The following is a 19,078-nucleotide window of genomic DNA, read 5'->3' as shown; positions in this document are numbered from 1 at the left end:
CATCATTGTTTGAACGTAGGGAATCGGTTCAAACGAGCGAGCGAATCGGTTCATTGAAACGAACTGTCTGAAAAGCAATTTGTGGAAAACAATCGACAGCCCACAGTAAAATGAAATGGCATGAGATTGTGCTTAAATAAAAAAGCAATCCAAAAGTAATGCTGAAAATGAGTGAAAAATAATTGCTAAAATGTCAATAAGTGTTAAATCACCAAACAAATTTTCAGTTTAAAGTCCCCGTGAACCGGAAGTTGCAAACGATTTTTCTCCAGTGCTGTGACGTATTTCCAAGTGAAACGGAATATTGAACAGAGGGCAGGGTTTTACTCTAGCGCTCCTCCTCTCCATCTCTCGCTCATAGCAAACTAACGGTTTGAGGGGAGTGGTTAAGCGTTTCCCCACCCAAGTTGTGAAACCTACGTCATCAGAAAAAGAAACCGTTCCAGACCGGAAGTAACTTTTCAGATTTTGATTAAAGATTACCAAGGTAAAACATTCTTTAAATATATTTTTACTTGCACGGATTAATTGTTCACCACAAGACTAGTAATATGCGCTAACAAAGTAAATAGGTTCAATTTTGATTTCACGGGGACTTTAATAATGCATTTAATCATTTATTTCAATATTTCAACATTTATTTAATGATTTAAGTAATTAATTGAACTTAATTTAAAAGTTAGTTTAACCAGCTAAAGGAAAGCGTCAGTTAGAGGACGCGGTTAGGTTTAGGTGTGGGGTGGGGGTAGGGTACACGCGATCCTAGGGCGTCATCTAACTGACGCTAAAGGGCGCCTAAAGCGTCAGATATTGAAGCATGTCCAAATGCTTCCCAAGGCGTCAGTTAAGTGACGCCTTGGGGGTGAGAATGGGCTGTCTTTTGACAGGAAGACAGATAGATTGCTCATTGGATTGATCACGGGAGCTTGTGTTGCTGGAAGCTGCTTGATGCGGCAGTGGAGTTTAGAGGACAGACTGTGTTCTTTGACGCACCATTCACATCACACTCACCTAAAATAGACCCATAACATAATGCCACATCTGTCTTAAACCGCCTTACCACCTTAACACGCATATCATGTGACTTCCTGCTTTTTTCATTCCATCGCCACCAGGCTCTACACCCGAAGATTAAAGAATCATCTTGTGGGAAGTGTTTGGGACAAAAGAGATTTTGTTAGGAGTTGATCACATACGCAGGTTTTTTGTTTTGTTTTGTTTTTTTTGTTTTTAGTTTTTTGTATTATTATTCTTAAGTGCATATGTTTTTATTCTTATGTCTTTATTTCATTTTTTTGTGTGTGTGTGTGTGTGTGGTAAGCGAAGGTAATCAAGGCAAGCATATCTCTGGGTCCAGCCAACACAGCTGACAGAAGGCTATTGAATTTTACTAGAGAAAAATCCTTGCACACAAACGGTTTTTGAGTTGACTCGAATGAATGAAAATAAATGGGTGATATGTCACCGGTAAAAACTGCAAGTGATTTGGAGGTTGTTTTCTTGTTCCTTTGGTCACCTTTAGAAACAGCAGCAATAGAGAGCATTTCTGTGCTATATGCAGTGCCTTTGCATGGAAATTTAATCAAGTTATATAGTCATTTGAGGTCATGTCTCATATTTACTGTCAAATGAGAAAAAAATGTGGGGTTTTGTTCATCTTCACCATTGAGGGGGGAAATCAGGGAAAGCAAGTGTTTTTGTGCCTATAATTATTGCAGTTCTGGTTTCTTCTGAAGGCATGAATTAGAAATCCCCATTTGACTTTGAAAATGAGTTCAATTACATCCTCATAGAGGACTGCAGTTTATCTTAGGATGGTAACTGGCACTCTCAAAAAGTGCCCAATGCATCTGATTAATAAATGGCCGGCTCGCTAATGAATTTCAATTTGAGCAAGAAAACGTAACTCAGCATAAGCAGCGTATCACTGAGCCATTACACGACACTGTGAGTGAAGAAATACAGCTGGCCTAATCAAACCGTCCCTGCTAAAAATGCATTCTAGTCCTTCATTAGGCCCTGTGCAAATAAACCGCGACAAGGTAATATATGTGCAATTTCAAAAGGCATCAATAATTCAAGAGGAGAGCACAGGGAAGAACTTCAATGCTGTTCCCGGAGAAATCCTCCGGAGAGGCTTTGCAGACTGCACAGTTCATAAAGACAAAATGAGGGGTGGAGAAAACTCTTAAGTTAGCACGTGTTTTTTTGTTTTTTGTTTTTTACTGGACAAAAAAAAAGTGTAGATGCTTAATGTACCCATGATGAAATGTTTCTGAGTGATGGCTGCTGGACCAGTGATTCAAATGTTGATATTTCTGAAGATTTTCTGCTTCTCAAGTACATTGTCCAAAGCAGAAGCCGATGATTCTGGTGAAATATTTCTGCAAAATGTTACGACCACTGTCCATTTGCAGAGAAAAATGAAACAAAATTATAATAATTATTGTTAAAAGCAGCGTTTTCTACACAGAGGAAGAAATAATATGGGATTTGACAAGCTTGAAATGTGTAGTGCAATATCGCCATCTTGTGTCGCTTTCTCAGACAGCTGCTGGTAACTTTACCTCAGTGAAATTACATGACATTTTACAGATTCTTGTTTATTTAAAGTTCTCCTTATACATTTCTCAAGAATAATTATACTAAGTATAACTGGAATTGAACCTGCAGCCATTAATGATTTGGCTAATATAGCCCATTGTATTATTGGTAATATTGTAGGCTCCACACTATTGTAGACATACGTTTTCATACACACACACACACACACACACACACATATATATATATATATATCATGTATAATTATTAATTACTTTTTTTTTATTTCTTCACAGCCGTCAACATCACTCGGCCCCGGTTCAGTGGTCTTGATGAATCTGGATATTCATCCTATATGGCTTATCCTTCTATTCCCAGTATGGGTCATTTTTATGAATTCCACCTGAAGCTCACCTTTGCCAATAATGTCTCCGCTTTGAGAAACAGCCTCATTCTCTTTTCTGGGCAAAAGGGACAAGGTGGGTCAAAATGGGAATATTGTTCGCATTTGTTACTCCATTTCTCTTTATTCGCCTTGATTTCAGTGCATCCCTCAGCGCTTCCAATAGCATGTTGTATATACTGTGGTTTGAAAACAAGAGCTGGATTCATAGCAGCTGGGGTCATAATAGAGGAAGTGCGGTTTGGAAGTAGTATCACTCAACTAGGAGATATTAATGGAGCAGCTCCTCTGTAAAATATGCTGTAAATGTAAGTCCAGAGCCCATGCAAAGCAGAGTCAATTTATCTGTGCACAAAACTGGTCAATGATTTTTATTGTCTGGCATGAGGGAAAGATCTGTTATATGAAGTCTCTAAAGAATCTCAAATGATAAAGAAACACGGAATAAAAAAAAAGTGTGTTAGCAATTTTTTTTATGGACTTTTACATGAGTAAATGATAATTATAATAGGCCTAATAATTAATATGCCTAATAGTAATTTAGTAATTATGATTATTATAGAAAATTAATTATAAATAAAGTCTTTTTACCAGTAAAAACAGTGAAAATACTTTAGTTTAGGGTCCAATTCTCACTATTAACTAGTTTCTTATTAACATATGTATTATTAATATGATATTGGCTGTTTATTGTTACTTATAAAGCACATATTAAAGGAGTAGTTCACTTTAAAAAAAAAACTTTTGCTGATAATTTACTCACCCCCATGTCATCCAAGATGTCCATGTCTTTCTTTCTTCAGTGGAAAAGAAATTAAGGTTTTTGATGAAAACATTCTAGGATTTTCTCCATATAATGGACTTCAATGGGAACCAAATGGTTCAAGGTCCAAATGAGAGTTTAAGTGCAGCTTCAAAGGGCTTTAAACGACACCAGACGATGAATAAGGGTCTTATCTAGCGAAACGATCGTTCATTTAAAAAATAAATACAGAAGTTTAAGTTTTATAAGCATAAATGCTCGCCTTGCTCTGTTTTGTGATGCGCGTTCGTGACTCTCCTGTTCAAACTCGTTCATCAAAATGAACAAATCTTTTTTCGAGTCATGACGCGAAGGGTCCTAGATAAGACCCTTATTCGTCGCCTGGTGTTGTTTAAAGCCTTTTGAAGCTGCACTGAAACTCTCATTTGGACCTTGAACCGTTTGGTTCCCATTGAAGTCCATTATATGAAGAAAATCCTGGAATGTTTTCATCAAAAACCTTCATTTCTTTTCGACTGAAGAAAGAAAGACATGGACATCTTGGATGACATGGGGGTGAGTAAATTATCAGCAAAAGTTTTTTTTTTAAAGTGAACTACTCCTTTAATCCCTTATTCTGCATAATGCTTAAACATAACCACATTACTAACTATTAGTAATGTTTGAGGTGAAAGTCATAGTTAATAGTGAGAATTGGGCCCTGATCTAAAGTGTGACCAAAAATGGTTGAACATTTTTCAATTTTGAGGCAGTAAATATTATATTATTGACAGTAGTGTTCAATAATGTATATAAATCTTTTAATATTAAGCAGCTTAAACTTTTAAGTTTTAAAACTTTAAAACTTTAAAGTTTTAAGCAACTTTGCATCTACATGCCAACTAACCCTCTTTAATATCTAACACATTATTTAGATGCTCCCCAACAGACATTCTTCTATACTGACTAAAACTAACTTTGAAAGTACGTCAACTTATTCTACTAACCCTATAGTCTGATACTCTAATGAGAGTTAGTTGACATGTAGGTGCAAAGTTACCTAAAGGAAGTAGAATAAAGTGTAACCGAAATGTACATCCATAAAAAATAAAAATCAATGTCAAGTTGAAAGTGCCATTAAGTAGAGACAGCATCTCGGTTAAGTTTCCTCACCACCATCGGCAATTTATTTTAAGGTCAGTTTCAGTGGCTGCTAACTGACACGTCACTGCTACGAACATGTTTAATCAAAAGACAGGCAGCTGAATAAGAGTAAAGGGGGTATGAATCTTCCTCAGTTCAGCGAGTGTCTCTCGGGATTATAGTTTAGGATGATTCATCGAGGGAAAGAGGGAAGAGGACAGCACTGTGAATAATGAAGCAATTGTCAAGGGAGCCGTGCAGCACAGTGGAGAACAAAATCAAAAAAGAAGGAATCCGAGAGAATGAGAAGGCAAATATTCATCTGATAATTGGCCAGATAAATTGGAGCGTCTGATCCATCAGCTCAAAAAGAGAAGTAAATTACATTTTAGAGATGGTCAGCTTGACCTGAAACACTAATGAAAATGCTGAAATTTGAAATGCCTTTCTCATTTATTAGTAGAATTTAGTCAAAATGTGTGATTCATTTCCTCATCACTTTTCTTTGTGTTCCAAAATCATAAAACCTGTTTTTTTTTCCATGTTTAAATGGCAGATTTACAATATGGTGTCAGACTTTTGGACTCCAGTGTATGTGCTAATTGGACTCTGTGTGTGTGTTATTGTTTCTGTGAAGGCATCAGTGGAGACGACTTCTTCGCATTGGGGGTGCGGAACGGCAGGATTGTTCATAAGTATAATCTTGGCTCGGGTTTGGCAACAATTATCAGCGAGCGCCTGAATCCGAGGATCAAAATTCACACAGTAAACTTTGGAAGATATCTGAAAAATGGATGGCTGAAGGTGTGTTTTATTTTGTAGGAATATAACAAACGTTGAAATGATGGTTAAATGATCATTTCTGGGCTCTTTACTTTTACTGATCAGAAGTTTGGGGTCAGTGAGATTTTTTTTATTTTTTTATTTTATTTTATTTCAAGAAATGAATTTACTCATATTCTGAGAGGATGCTTTAAATTGATCAAACGTGAGAGTAAAGACATTTATAATGTTAGAAAAGATTTCTATAATAAAAGCTGTTCTATTCATCAAAGAATCCTAAAATATATCACAGTTCCATTAAAAAAAAAATTATGATTTTCAACATTAATACAAAGAAATGTTTCTTGCGTACCAAATCGGTATATTAGAATGATTTCTGAAGGATCATGTGACACTGAAGGCTGGAGTATAATTCAGCTTTGCCATCACAGGAATAATTAAAATTTAAAATATCTATTTTAATATATTTTAAATTTTACTGTATTTTTGATTTGGTGAGCATAAGAGACTTCTTTCAAACCACAAACTTTTGAACGGGTGGTTCTGGATTCATGGTATTTAGATACTTTCAAGATAGTACTGTACCATTATAAAATAATAAACCAATCATATTTCTATAGATTTGAAATGCAAGACAAAGCCAGTCAAAATATCTTGAAGAATGATGACAAAAAAAGAAATGATCTGAAATGCAAATTCAGTGATTTCCTGTTCTTAGCCACTTTTGACTCTAAACTGTTTTTGGTGTCATGTTGTCGTCACATTGGTTTGTTTTCTGAATAGGTCGATGGGCAGAAGAGGAGGACGGGTACATCCACTGGACCGCTGGTGGGCCTGAACACCTTCAGTCAACTTTATGTTGGTGGATATGAAGAATACACACCTGAGTTATTGCCTGCGGGCTCTCGTTTCCAGAACAGCTTTGAAGGTGATGCGTTTTTTTTTTTTTTTTTTTCCTGTTTTATTATAAGTATTGGCTTGTGTCATGTCTTGAAATGAAAACCATTTAAAACTTCAGTTTTGATTTTAAAAAAAAAAGTCTGAAAAGTCAAAAACAAACTGCGGCAACACAAACTGTTCCAGCCAATAACTGACGAGAAGGCCCTGGGGGTGGGGTTTGCGGGGTCAGTGCGCGGATGAGGAGGAGGGAGGGTGTATCTAGCCTTCGTTTTGTTTGAAAATACTTTAAACATCAACAAGAAGTCCCGTCACCCGACATCGCTGAGAGCACCTTTAATTTAACAGATAAATGTCCATATGTAGCTGTCTAACAGAGTTCATTGTAAAGCATTATCTATTGTGAGGGGTCATTTTATTATGCGTTGTTGTAGCTCTGTGCTGGAATACCGAGTCTATTAATGGATAGAGCTGCAGTAGCATCTTCTGCTAGTCAGCTTGAGATCCTTTCCATATAAACTGCTTTTATCTTAAGTCTAGTTGTTAATGTTTTATGAGCACTGCAGTAGGATAGCCATATTCATCCACACAGTCACAGTCACAACCAAAATAATGTTCTTCTGCAAAATGCATGCAGTTTTATTTTTAACCGATTTAGTACCTTTACGCACAACATCATGAAAACTTTGGAACTGGTGACAAATTGGCTAATATAGGTCCTAGCCACTGTCATTTAGTCGATGTCGTTTAAGAAATGCTCAGGTTTCAATTCAATAAGTTTTTCTCTATTACCACAAACCATAGTTTCAACTCATCCCTCATTTTACAGTAATTCCCTTACTGGGCGAGTAAAACACAGTTTGACTGGCTATCTCAGGGCCTCTTCAACCTCAAATTAACCCTCTGGTCTTCGTTTCGGAGTCACACTTGTTATCTTCCTGGTCAAAAGTGACCGGACACCTAAAAATTAAATTTCCTCCATCCATCCTAGTAAAACCAATGCAATTTATTTTTGTTCTATAATATTTATTCTTTGTAATTTAGTATTTTGGGACAATTTGATTGAATTTATTAATATTTATGCAATATTTATGGTCTATTTTTGCCATGGAAAAAAATATATATTTTTATTTTTAATTTTTATTTATTTATTTATTTATTTAAAAAAAAATATTAATGCAGTATTTTAGTTTAATATAGAGTCTAGGCCTTCAAAAAAAATTTTTTTTTGGAAGAAAATTTGAACCATCTGGTTACAATATAGAGAAAAAGCGTAGAATCATGGTGTAACCATTAGATGGCATGTACAGCTCTCTATGGAGAAGCATGTGAATTCCCCAGATGTTTATGAACACATTTTTTTTTTTTTTTTTTTTTTGTGGCTTTGTCAATTTCCCATTCATGGGGGTCATTTTTGACCAAAGACCACAAGTGTGACTATTTTTTTAAGACCACTTAGCATGCTCATATCATGACCTCAATTTTTTTGTATGTTCACATACATAATGCCATAAAAGTCACCAAGTTTTGTAACATTCTGATGAAGCTGTGATTTTTAAAAATTCAAAACATACTTTTTGTAATAAAAATTTACTGGTGTGTGTGTATAAAAGTGTGTGTGTTGGTGGGTGTGTCTGTTTTGCACTCTAGATGTTGTAGAGTGTCACTTTTTTTTAGAATTGTGGCCGATTTGTAGATTGCACGTGCAAAAATTCAGAGATTTTTTTTTTTTTTTTGTCAATTTCCCATTCATTTCCTATGGGTCGGACTGAAGACCACAAGTGTGACTTTTTTTTTTACGACCACTTAGCATGCTCGGATCATGACCTAATTTTTATTTTTTTTTTGTATTCACACAAATAATGCCATATAAGTCACCAAGTTTCATAACATTCCGATGAAGCTGTGTGGAATTTTTCTGACCGAAGAGCACCTGAGGGTTAAATTGTTGAAACTGCTTGATTATGATTTTAAATGGTGATTGACTACATTATTATCTGAATTTAATATCCAGTTATGAATATATGAACTGATCTCATGGAGCTCAAGGCAGTGTGCATAAAGTCCCTTTATATTCATACGGCTCATCTGTATCTGCCATTTAATTTAATTTATTTTTTGCTATTTACTTACTTTAAAAAGTGCAACAGAATTAAAAATAAATAAATAAATAAGTAAATAAATAAAAACTCCATTTCAGCATCAAAGCTTTAACTCGTGGACTTCTGTGCACATTTTTTTTTTTTTCCATGATGGTGCTTCCAAAAATAATTGCAAATGCCGTCAACACCATGTTTTCTTTTTTTCCCCTGCAGTTGTTGGAAAACTTCTGTTTACATTTATAAAGTCCATTGGATCCCTCCAGAGCTGCTAAAAGCAATACTTTTCTTAGATGTACACTACCATTCAAAAGTTTGGGGTCAGCAGGATTTTTATTTGATTTCTTTTTCTTTTTCTTTTTCTTTTTATTTATTTTTTAAGACAAGTGTATAATACAATAAGAAATACAATAAAAAGTGTATTATTGTGAAATATTATTACAATTTTAATAGATTTTAATGTAATTTATTCCTGTGATGGCAAAGCTGAATTTTTAGCTTTAGCTTAATTACTAATTACAATCTTCAGTGTCACATGATCCTTCAGAAATCAATCTAATATGCTGATTTGCTGCTCAAGAAACATTTCTGATTATCAGGGTTGAAAACAGTTGTGGTCCTTATTATTTTTGTGGATCTCATTACTTTTTTTTCAGGGTTCTTTCAAAAGATCAGAAGAACAGCATTTATTTCAAAGACATTTTTTGTAACTTACTATTTAAAATCTTACTGACCCTAAATATATATATATGAAGAGTTCAGATGCAAAAGCCTCTAAATGCCATTTGAAATTTTCTTCTAGAATGGTCATTTTTATCAAGCTTGTATATTTAAGTTCAGTAATTTCACTTAAATGACAATTAATAGGTAATCTTCATTGCCATTTAAATTACTGAACTTAAATATACAAGCTTCATAAAAATTATTATTTTTGAAGAAAATTTCAAATGGCACTTAGAGGCTTTTGCATCTGAACTCTTCATATATATAATATATATTTGATTTTAAAGGTTGCATTTTCGATTTGCTGTTTCGGATGAGAAGAGATGGGAAGTTTCAGCCTCCAGGAGGGCCAGAGGGCAGGCCGGAGTCAGGACGTAATGTGGGGCAGTGTGGTGTTGATCCATGCAACCTGGTCTTCTGCCGGAACGGGGGAACCTGTGTGGACTCTGGATCCTCTGTGTAGTAAGATTTCAGAACAAGCACCCGTTTGAGCTCAACTAACGAAAGTCAATGACTGACAAACAATATTAATCTTTTCCCCTCCAGCTGTCAGTGTGTGTTTGGCTGGAAAGGTGCTCTTTGCTCTGAGAAAGTGTCATTCTGTGATGCTGAACACATCCCGTCGCCCTCCTGCGCTCGCGGCTCCACCTGTGTGCCCCTTCCTGATGGATACACGTGCCAGTGCCCCCTAGGCTCTGCTGGACTCTTCTGCCAGCAAGGTTAGACCGCATTCAATCCGACCTCCAGGGAACCACTAGAGGGTTTGAGGAAGGAAGGGTGCAGAGAACAATGCAGTGTCAGTGTGTATCTGTCAAAATAGAGAGATGGTGAAGAAACGCAAGGAATGTGCAGAGAAATAGCTTGAAAAATAGAAACAGGCCCTTCGAAGAAGATGCTGTAAAATGTGTCAAAATATATTTTCTGCAGCAACAGGACATTCATCAGCTCCAGTGGCTGATGATCATAGTGAGGAGGATGAGGGGAAAGGGTAGAGCCTGCGGTAAGCAGAACTACGTTCATAACACTTAGGATATGTCATGAGTGTAGGAACGCATTGCCCAGTTCCGCATTATTTCCACATATTCAGCAGATATGCTCAAGAAACATTTATTCCTATCAATACAGAAATATTAATAATGTTCGGGGGGTTTTTTTCAAGATTCTTTGACAAATAGAAAGTTCAAAAGAACATTTAATTGGAAGAGAAATATTGTAACATTATAAATGTATTTACTGTCACTTTTGTTCAATGTCCTTGTTGAGTAAAAGTATTTTCTTTTTTTCAAAGAAATCTTTCCAACCCCAAACTTTTAGTGTGTGCATATATAAATAAAATATATTAATATAAAATATGCATTACAATATAAAAGGATTGTTATATAAAAAAGGTGTACATGTACATAGCTTTAGATTTTAGGAGAAAAAATTTATTGTAAAAACCACTGCAACATTAGTGTTAGTAAGTAAGTAAATTTAATTGGGTAACACTTTACAATACGGGTGCACTAATAAGCATTAATTCATGCTTAACTAATAAACGGATAATACTGAATTAATGTGTAACTAATGATTATCTAAGCTATTCATTAATGATTACCACATTGGGAACTAATTAAGAGTCTGTAAGGTTAATGTTTTAGTTCATACATGAATTGTTATTAATTAAATATGTAATTGTGGATTAATTTAATAATGACTAATTTTTTTTAACTAATAATGTTAATTAATATGTTAATTACCAAAGCCTTGTATTTCAACTTCCAGATAATATGACAGGTACACTAATATGCATTAATACATGATTAATTACTTCATTGTTAGTTCAAATTCATGCACTGTAAAAAATTTCTTGTCAAATTAACAGTAACTTACTGGCAACAATTATCCAGTACTTGCTGTATTTCATCTAACAGTAAAATTACCGTAACACTAACTACAGTACTGTTAAGCATACTGCAAATTAAATAACATTATTTTACTGTAATTTCTTACCATATTAAAGTACAGAATTACACTGTTAATTTTTAATAATACTGTGTAGTATGAAATGTTATTTTATTTATTTTATAGTGCTACTGTGTAACCTGTAGAAAATCTGTAGAAATATTATTTTAACTGTTAATGGGAAATAGAAAAAAGAACAATTGAAGCTTTAACTGCACAAGGTTTATTGTGTATTTTCAAACACATTAGTACATTTACATAATATACATTTAAATGCATTAATACAATTAAATACATTAATAATAAAAATGTAATATAATACAATAAAAATCATGCATGACAATCATGAACAATTATGCATAAATACATGCAAAAATTATCATGAACAGGTAAAATAGAAAAGATTAAAGGGGTGCTATCTGATCAATCTATTAGAAAGATAGTTCATAACAACTCATCCACCCACTCCCTGCTACAGCTTAAACTAGTCTAAGATTGTCTATTGGTTTGAGATAGACTGTATAACTGGTCAGTTGCTGATTTTAAATGGTTTTTGGCTGCTTTCTATCTAAGGGACCAGATTTGCAGGGCTGGGAGACACATATAAACTTATAAACTATAGACCATTTCACAAGATGTAAACAACACTGGTCCAGAAGCACTTCCTGTTTCAGTTTTTTTAACACTACATAAGAGCTGGGATAAAATACAACCAACAGAACATATAAAACTGAATCAAAAAGTTAAACAAACATCTTTAAGATGTTTTCTTTACATGTGAAATAAAGAAAACAGTTACAAACTGAAACAGGAAGTGCTTCTGGACCAGTGTTGTTTACATCTTGTGAAATGGTCTATAAAAGCTTTGACGAGTAAACCACCAATCCAGATGAGTATTACAAAATGACAAGTTATCCAGTGTCCTTTAAAAAAAAAAAAATTAAACACAAAACAACCTCATCATGCACATGTGCCATGAAAAACTTGCATTACGGTATTAATAAACATTTATATGCAGACTTATGTTCTAACTTTTGCAATAGGAAGTTTTCTATCCAAGCTTTTATGCAATTAAACCTTAAACTGTACAGCAACGTTTATTTTCACACAACAATTCTAAAAAATTGCAGATAGACAAAATTCACAGATGGATAATAATTCGTTTAAAATGTTCTTAGTGGGTCAGTACTGGACCAAGGTATAGTAGTAGTAGTTAGATAAATAGAATAATTAAATTAGATTCCATTTACAATTCATCGGTTGTCAAGATGGATAGGGGTCTTCTTAACATGCACAGCTCACACCTGTGGAAAAGAGAACAGACAAGACAGTTAAAATACGTTTTTGTTGTTGTTTTGGCTAAACAGCAAAAACAGACAAAATGATGTCTAAAGTGTAATTGACTTAATACTAAAATCTTGTTTGTTGGACTGTTGTTTAAAATCAATTCATTTACGATCACGTGAAAACGTAGGCTAAATCTTGCTTGTGTGATAGGCTACTAAGTTACATGACTTAAAAAAGCTTGACAAGGCATCGTTCCCTTCAAATGAGTACATGTCAGTTTACACATAGTAAAAAAAAAAAAAAAAAACAATGATATTATAGCCGACAATACTGTAAATGTCACACATAGCTCTGTATTTTGGACAAAAATACACCTTGGGCGCTTTCTGCGGTCCAACTTTATCACTGAGGTAACGTTTGGCAAAAACGCCAGGTCAGGATTTACACGAAAATAAGCGTGAAAAAAATCAATAAAAGGAATCGACACTTTAATTTTATAACAATAAATCCGAATCCTAACCTTGGATGTCCGATTTCAGGATACATTTATCGATTATCAATTCCTAACCCCTGTAAGTCATAAAATAATGAACGTGCAGGCGCTTCCACCGACTTAACGTGGTAAATAACAAAATGATTAGACCATTTTGACCTTATAAGAGGTTACATATGAAATATATGTTAATAAAATCACATTTAATCAAGTAAGTTAGGCTATCAACATAAAAGAAATCCGCGTCTGACATACAGACGTTATCTAGAACATTCCGCGGCCACTTCTTTCTAACGTTAATTTGTTAACGCAAGTAACTCATATGGTTTGCATAAAAATATGAATTACTAACCAGATATGTATGGCGAAAACCTATCATTTTCCTATCAGTAGCCTATCATTATATTAAAATGTCTAGAATAGATTAAATTGAATATAGAAATCGTGGTCAGCTATTCTAAATAACTTTAAAGTTATTAGCTAGAATCCGTATGCATACACATTATAAAGAATTATTACTTACCAGATGAAGAAGTTGCAGGTCGGCAGAAAAGACAGCAGCGCACTGACACGACAGAGAAACTCTTCCAAAGTCAAATATCTCATGCACACCCCACTGACATAAATTATATGTCATAAATTATGACTGTTAATGGTCAACTAGTGCTACATTTTTATTTTAAATGTAAGAATAACATTAGTAGGTTAGCAATTTTACCCGTGGAACTGTGTGTGGTGTTTTTCACGAGCAATTGCACTGCTGTATTTAGATTAACAGTAACTGATAATTTCCCAGAATGCATTGAAATTCTACAGTAACACACTGTCAACTGTGTGCACAGTACATAACTGTTGAAAAAACAATTTAATACTGTGAAAACAACTAAATCTACTGCAACTTACTGTACATTGATTAGACAGTAAGAAACTGTTGAGAAAAACAGTATAATCCTGTGAAAACAACAGAAATCGTTTACAGTGTGTGCCAATTACTACAATTATAACGACTAGTTAATAATGATGTGCCGCAACAAGTAAAGTCATAACAAAATGATGCCTTTGCAAATCATTAGCTAATGATTAATTAAAGCAGACAACTGGAAGCTGAAGTGCATAGCTTTGACTAATTGTGGTAATTAACACACTAATTTACACTAGTAGTTAATAAAATATATTAAGGAATTAATACACAATGACACATTTAATTAATAGCAATTCATGCAATACTTAATCTATTAATCATATAGACTTTTCATTAGTTGCTGATGCAGTAATCATGAATTAATGGTTTAGTTCTTCATGCGTTATACATAAACTCATGATTATCTGTGCATTAGTTAAGCATGAATTAATGTATATTAATGCACCCGTATTGTAAAGTCACAAAGCGCTTTACAATAGACTAAAATGGATAAAAATAAAAATTAAACAGATAAAATTATCAATATATAAAGTAGAGAGATTAACCAAAAGCTAACCTGAACAAATGAGTCTTCACTTGTCCCCTAAAACTGTCCACATTCTCAGCAAACCTAATACTGGTTGGCAAAGCATTCCATAATCTGGGTGCCATAGCGGCCAAGGCTCTATCCCCACATGTCTTTGAACGAGTGCGTGGCGTAGATAGCAGATTTTGATTATTAGACCTGAAAGACCGGAGAGGGGTATGAAAGTGAATTATGTCAGCAAGATAAGCAGGGGCCTGGCCATGTAAAGCCCTATAGGTTATGGTTAGCAGTGTTGTAGTACTCGAGACTCGGACTCGTCTCGGACTCGAGACCATATTTTAATGGTCTTGGTCTTGTCATGGACTCGTGTGCATTTGGACTCGGAATTGACTCGTACTCGAACACTTTTTTTTTTAGGACTCAGACTTATTACCAAGTCTACTCGAGTTCAATTCAAAATATTTTTCATGATTATTAATGTATGTTAATAAAATATTTCTTTAAATTGATTGACACGCCCAGTGATTGGTGATTTTCTAGTGCGCAACTTTGCATGACAAATTGCAATAAAATTACTTTTATCACCACCTACTATGTGGCCTTTTTACCCTAAACTGATCATATTTTTTAAACTCTAATTAAATTCAGTAAAAAAAAAAAGGATTTCTCTAAGTAAATAAAAGTAAATTAGGTAATCAACCCTCACTGGTCTCGGTCTCGACTCGGACTCGACCGTTTCTGGTCTCGGACTCGACTTGGACTCGACTCTATGGACTCGGACTCGAGTGAGGTGGTCTCGACTACAACACTGATGGTTAGTATTTTGAATTGGATCCTGTAAGCTACAGGAAGCCAGTGAAGGGAGCAGAGTATCGGGGTGATAAGGGTGCGCCTATTTGATCGAGTAAGTAACCTAGCAGCTGAATTTTTAATGGATTGCCGTCGATGAAGAGCAGATTTGTTAAGTGAAGAGAAAAGTGAGTTACAATAATCAATACGGGAGGAAATGAAGGCATGAATGAGCATCTCCAGCTCAGAGTGTGATACCACAGACCTCAATTTACTTAAATTACGTAAGTGGAAAAAACAGGATTTGGTCAGCGATTTGACAAATAGTGTTGCCTTGAGGTAAGAAAAGTTTTTAAGATACTTTTATACTATATTTATATTAAGCTCACTTTTTTAACACAAAATTGTTTAAATTAGTTTATAATTAGAGACTGTGCTGTCAGGTTTTTTATTTGTATTTCTTTTCCAGCTGTATCTATCAGTGATCCTTTCTTCAGTGGCAATCAGTCATCTTGGATGTCATTTCCTCCCATCAATATAAGGCACAGAACCCATCTGCAGCTGCAGTTTCAAACACTTTCACCTGAGGGCATCATATTCCACACCGCACGGTACCTGAGCAGTCGGTCCGGTAAGTCAGCATCTCATACAAAATGAAAGCATTTAAGTGCATCTTTAATGGATATTCACGTGGTCATGCAGCCCGTTCTCATCCCAAGGCGTATACTGACGCTTTTGCCAATGCGCATACATCCAACACACTTGGCACCCTTTAGCGTCAACATATGAGACGCAGACATATATGGGCCAAAAGGCGCCTCCTAGTGGTCTAACCCTAACCCTACCCCAGACCTAAACCTACCCATAACCGAAGCGTGTTATATTGACCCTAAAGGGTGCCATGTGCGTTGGATGTATACGCATTGGCTAAAGCGTCACTACTGTAAGTGGCGCCTTGGGATGAGAATGCGTTGGTTATGTCATGTTCTGTAGGCCTAATCATATGTGAACAAGAAACAACGGTAGATGATTTCAGGAGTTGTGTGGTGAACAAAAGGCTGTGAATTAAAGGCATAATTCACCCAAAAATGACAATTCTGTCATGAATTACTCGCACTCATGTCGTTCCAAACCCGTAAGACTTTGGTTCATCTTCAGAAAACAAACAATTATCTGTCCTTTTGTTGACAGCTACGCAACTACCACTTTGATGCCTGAAAAAGTTCATAAAGAGATTGTAAATTAATCCATATGAGCGATTTAGTCCAAATGTGTGAGTAATTAATGACAAAATTTTTATTCTAAACCCTACTGTAAATTAACATTATTGAACTATCCCTTTAAAGGGTTAGTTCACCCAAAAATGAAAATTCTATCAGTATTTACTCACCCTCATGTTGTTCCAACCCAGTAAGACCTTCGTTCATCTTCGGAACACAAATTAAGATATTTAAGATATTAAGATCGCTCCCGCATACTAGTCCATAGGCTTCTTGAGGAAATGACTTGCTGTCCTCGAAAAGTCATTAAAGACATCGTTAAAATAGTCCAAGTGACTACAGGGGCTCAATCTTAAGTTTATCAAACGACGAGAATACTTTTGTGCGCAAAAAAAAAAAAAAAAAATAACGACTTTATTTCAACTATTCCTTTATTTCTCCCTCTGCGCGGGTCAGGTTACTAGTTTAATAGCGTAAGCTTCTGTTATTGTACGTCACACGCATCACACACATGACCAGCGTCGGCCAATAGTGAGCCTACATGTGACGTAGCTCTACGCAATCACACTACGTTAACTGACTACAGGCCCATGGAGAAGGAAGTGCATAGTTGAAATAAAGTCGTTATTTTTGTTTGTTTTTGCGCACAAAAAGTATTCTCGTCGTTTGATAAAGTTAAAATTGAGCCACTGTAGTCACTTGGACTATTTTAACGATGTCTTTAATGACTTTTTGATGCCAGCAAGAGTCAGTCCCTCAAGAAGCTTATGGACTAGTACGCAGGAGCGATCTTAATATCTTAAATACCTTAATTTGTGTTCCAAAGATGAACGAAGGTCTTACGGGGTTGGAACAACATGAGGGTGAGTAAATACTGACAGAATTTTCATTTTTGGGTGAACTAACCCTTTAACGGTATCCTCTACTCTCTTCCAAGGTGATTTCCTCAGTGTATCCCTGTCAGCTGGATTTGTGCAGCTCCGCTATAATCTGGGAAACGAAACGATTGTATTGCAGTCTCTAAAAGAGGTCGATGTGACTGGCAGGAAGTGGCACACAGTGAAGACTGGGAGAGAAGGCAACCGCGGCTTCCTCACTCTAGACGATGAAACCGTGACCAGGGACTCTTCGGAGGGCACGAGCACTCTGGATGTTGGCACAAATATTTTCATTGGGGGCGTGTCTTTCCTGAACACAGTGTCCCCGGATGTAGTGGACAAAGACCCAGTGGGATTCACAGGCGGCATTCGAGAGGTCATAGTTAACGGGCATGACCTTGATCTCACAGAGACGGGTGCGCTCGACGGAGTCAATGTTGGCGACTGGGACGGGACAGCGTGTGGTTATAAGGTTTGCATGAACGGTGGCAACTGCAATCCAGTGGGTCTTTCTTCATTCATGTGTATTTGCCCCTCGTTGTGGACCGGTTTACGGTGCCAACAGTCCATTCACTGTGTCAACAATCTTTGTCAACACGGTTCTCTCTGCGTCAATACGTCTGCTTCATATTCATGTATGTGTTCTTTGGGATGGATTGGGACTTACTGTGACCAAGAAGTTACATTGAGGACTATAAAGTTTATTGGAAACTCGTATTTAAAATACAATGATCCAAAGTACATCTCTAGGAATTTGATGTACACCGAGGTTTCTCTGAATTTTTCCACTTCAGCAGAGGACGGTTTGATCCTATGGATGGGGAGAGCTGGGAGTGAAGACGATGACCATCTAGCGGTTGGGCTGCAGGACGGTTATCTGAAGGTTTCGGTCAATCTTGGTGAGAGAACCGCTCTTCCTCTTGTGTACCAAAACACTTTCTGCTGTAATCACTGGAATTATCTGGTAATTACTCACAACCGAACTCTCATCCAGGTCTATGTGAATGAGGAAAGAGTAATTTTTGAAGACGTTGACCCTTTTGAACAGTATGTAGCATTAAATTATGGAGGGGTGATTTATTTTGGGGGGTTTGAATTGAATAGAGATGTAGCGTCTGTTACATCTGGTGTTTTTACTAAAAGGTTTGATGGAAGTATTAAAGATGTTTTCTTGTATCAGGACATCAGACAGCTGCAATTTCATCAAACCAGTGAAGGGTTCAATGTATATGAAGGTGAAGAGTAGAAAAAAAGATTGCGCTTGTATTTGATTTTAGGTATTCACATCTGGGATAGAATACACTGTGCCATTTAGTGTACTTATTGAGACTCACTATTACACTGCTAGTTTTCAAGAGTTGAAATATGTTGTTTATTATTGGCATGATACAATGATGCTGTCAGAGATGTGAGGTTGTAGAAGTGATCCTGGAGTGACTATAAAAGGGACAAGAATACCCTCCTTCTCAAAATCACCATGTATTTGATGTTTGAAGGAACAAAATTAAGAGATGAAGACATGATAACATGACTGTTGCATATTTGTGCCTCTTATTGAAGGTCAAGCTGGTATATTTAAGTTATGTGATTAGCTTTGTTGTTTATGCCACAAAATAGGGCTTCAAAATGTCATTTTCTTTCAGCCAATAATATTTCAGTTCTGAAATATTGGGTTTGCCATTTTT

The 19,078-nt window shown here is 35.7% G+C and overlaps 1 protein-coding gene across 1 annotated transcript in view; it reads left to right on the top strand.

Moving 5' to 3' along the window:
* The window catches only part of eys (EGF-like photoreceptor maintenance factor), a 302,080-nt gene extending 283,257 nt beyond the window's left edge, over positions 1-18,823 (top strand). The window contains exons 40-46 of the mRNA XM_039651858.2: positions 2,841-3,023; positions 5,470-5,636; positions 6,399-6,543; positions 9,622-9,796; positions 9,881-10,053; positions 15,765-15,926; positions 17,453-18,823. Coding sequence (XP_039507792.2) covers positions 2,841-3,023; positions 5,470-5,636; positions 6,399-6,543; positions 9,622-9,796; positions 9,881-10,053; positions 15,765-15,926; positions 17,453-18,639 — 2,192 coding nt within the window. The 3' untranslated portion in view covers positions 18,640-18,823. The remainder of the gene's footprint in view (positions 1-2,840; positions 3,024-5,469; positions 5,637-6,398; positions 6,544-9,621; positions 9,797-9,880; positions 10,054-15,764; positions 15,927-17,452) is intronic.
* The last annotated feature ends 255 nt before the right edge of the window (positions 18,824-19,078 follow it).

The sequence above is a fragment of the Pimephales promelas genome, chromosome 11 (genome assembly GCF_988280905.1).
Source record: "Pimephales promelas chromosome 11, fPimPro1.hap1.1, whole genome shotgun sequence".
In the NCBI taxonomy this organism is placed as follows: Eukaryota; Metazoa; Chordata; class Actinopteri; order Cypriniformes; family Leuciscidae; genus Pimephales; species Pimephales promelas.
The sequence above is the reverse complement of the archived record's forward strand: the minus strand, read 5'-3'. Positions and strand labels throughout refer to the sequence as shown.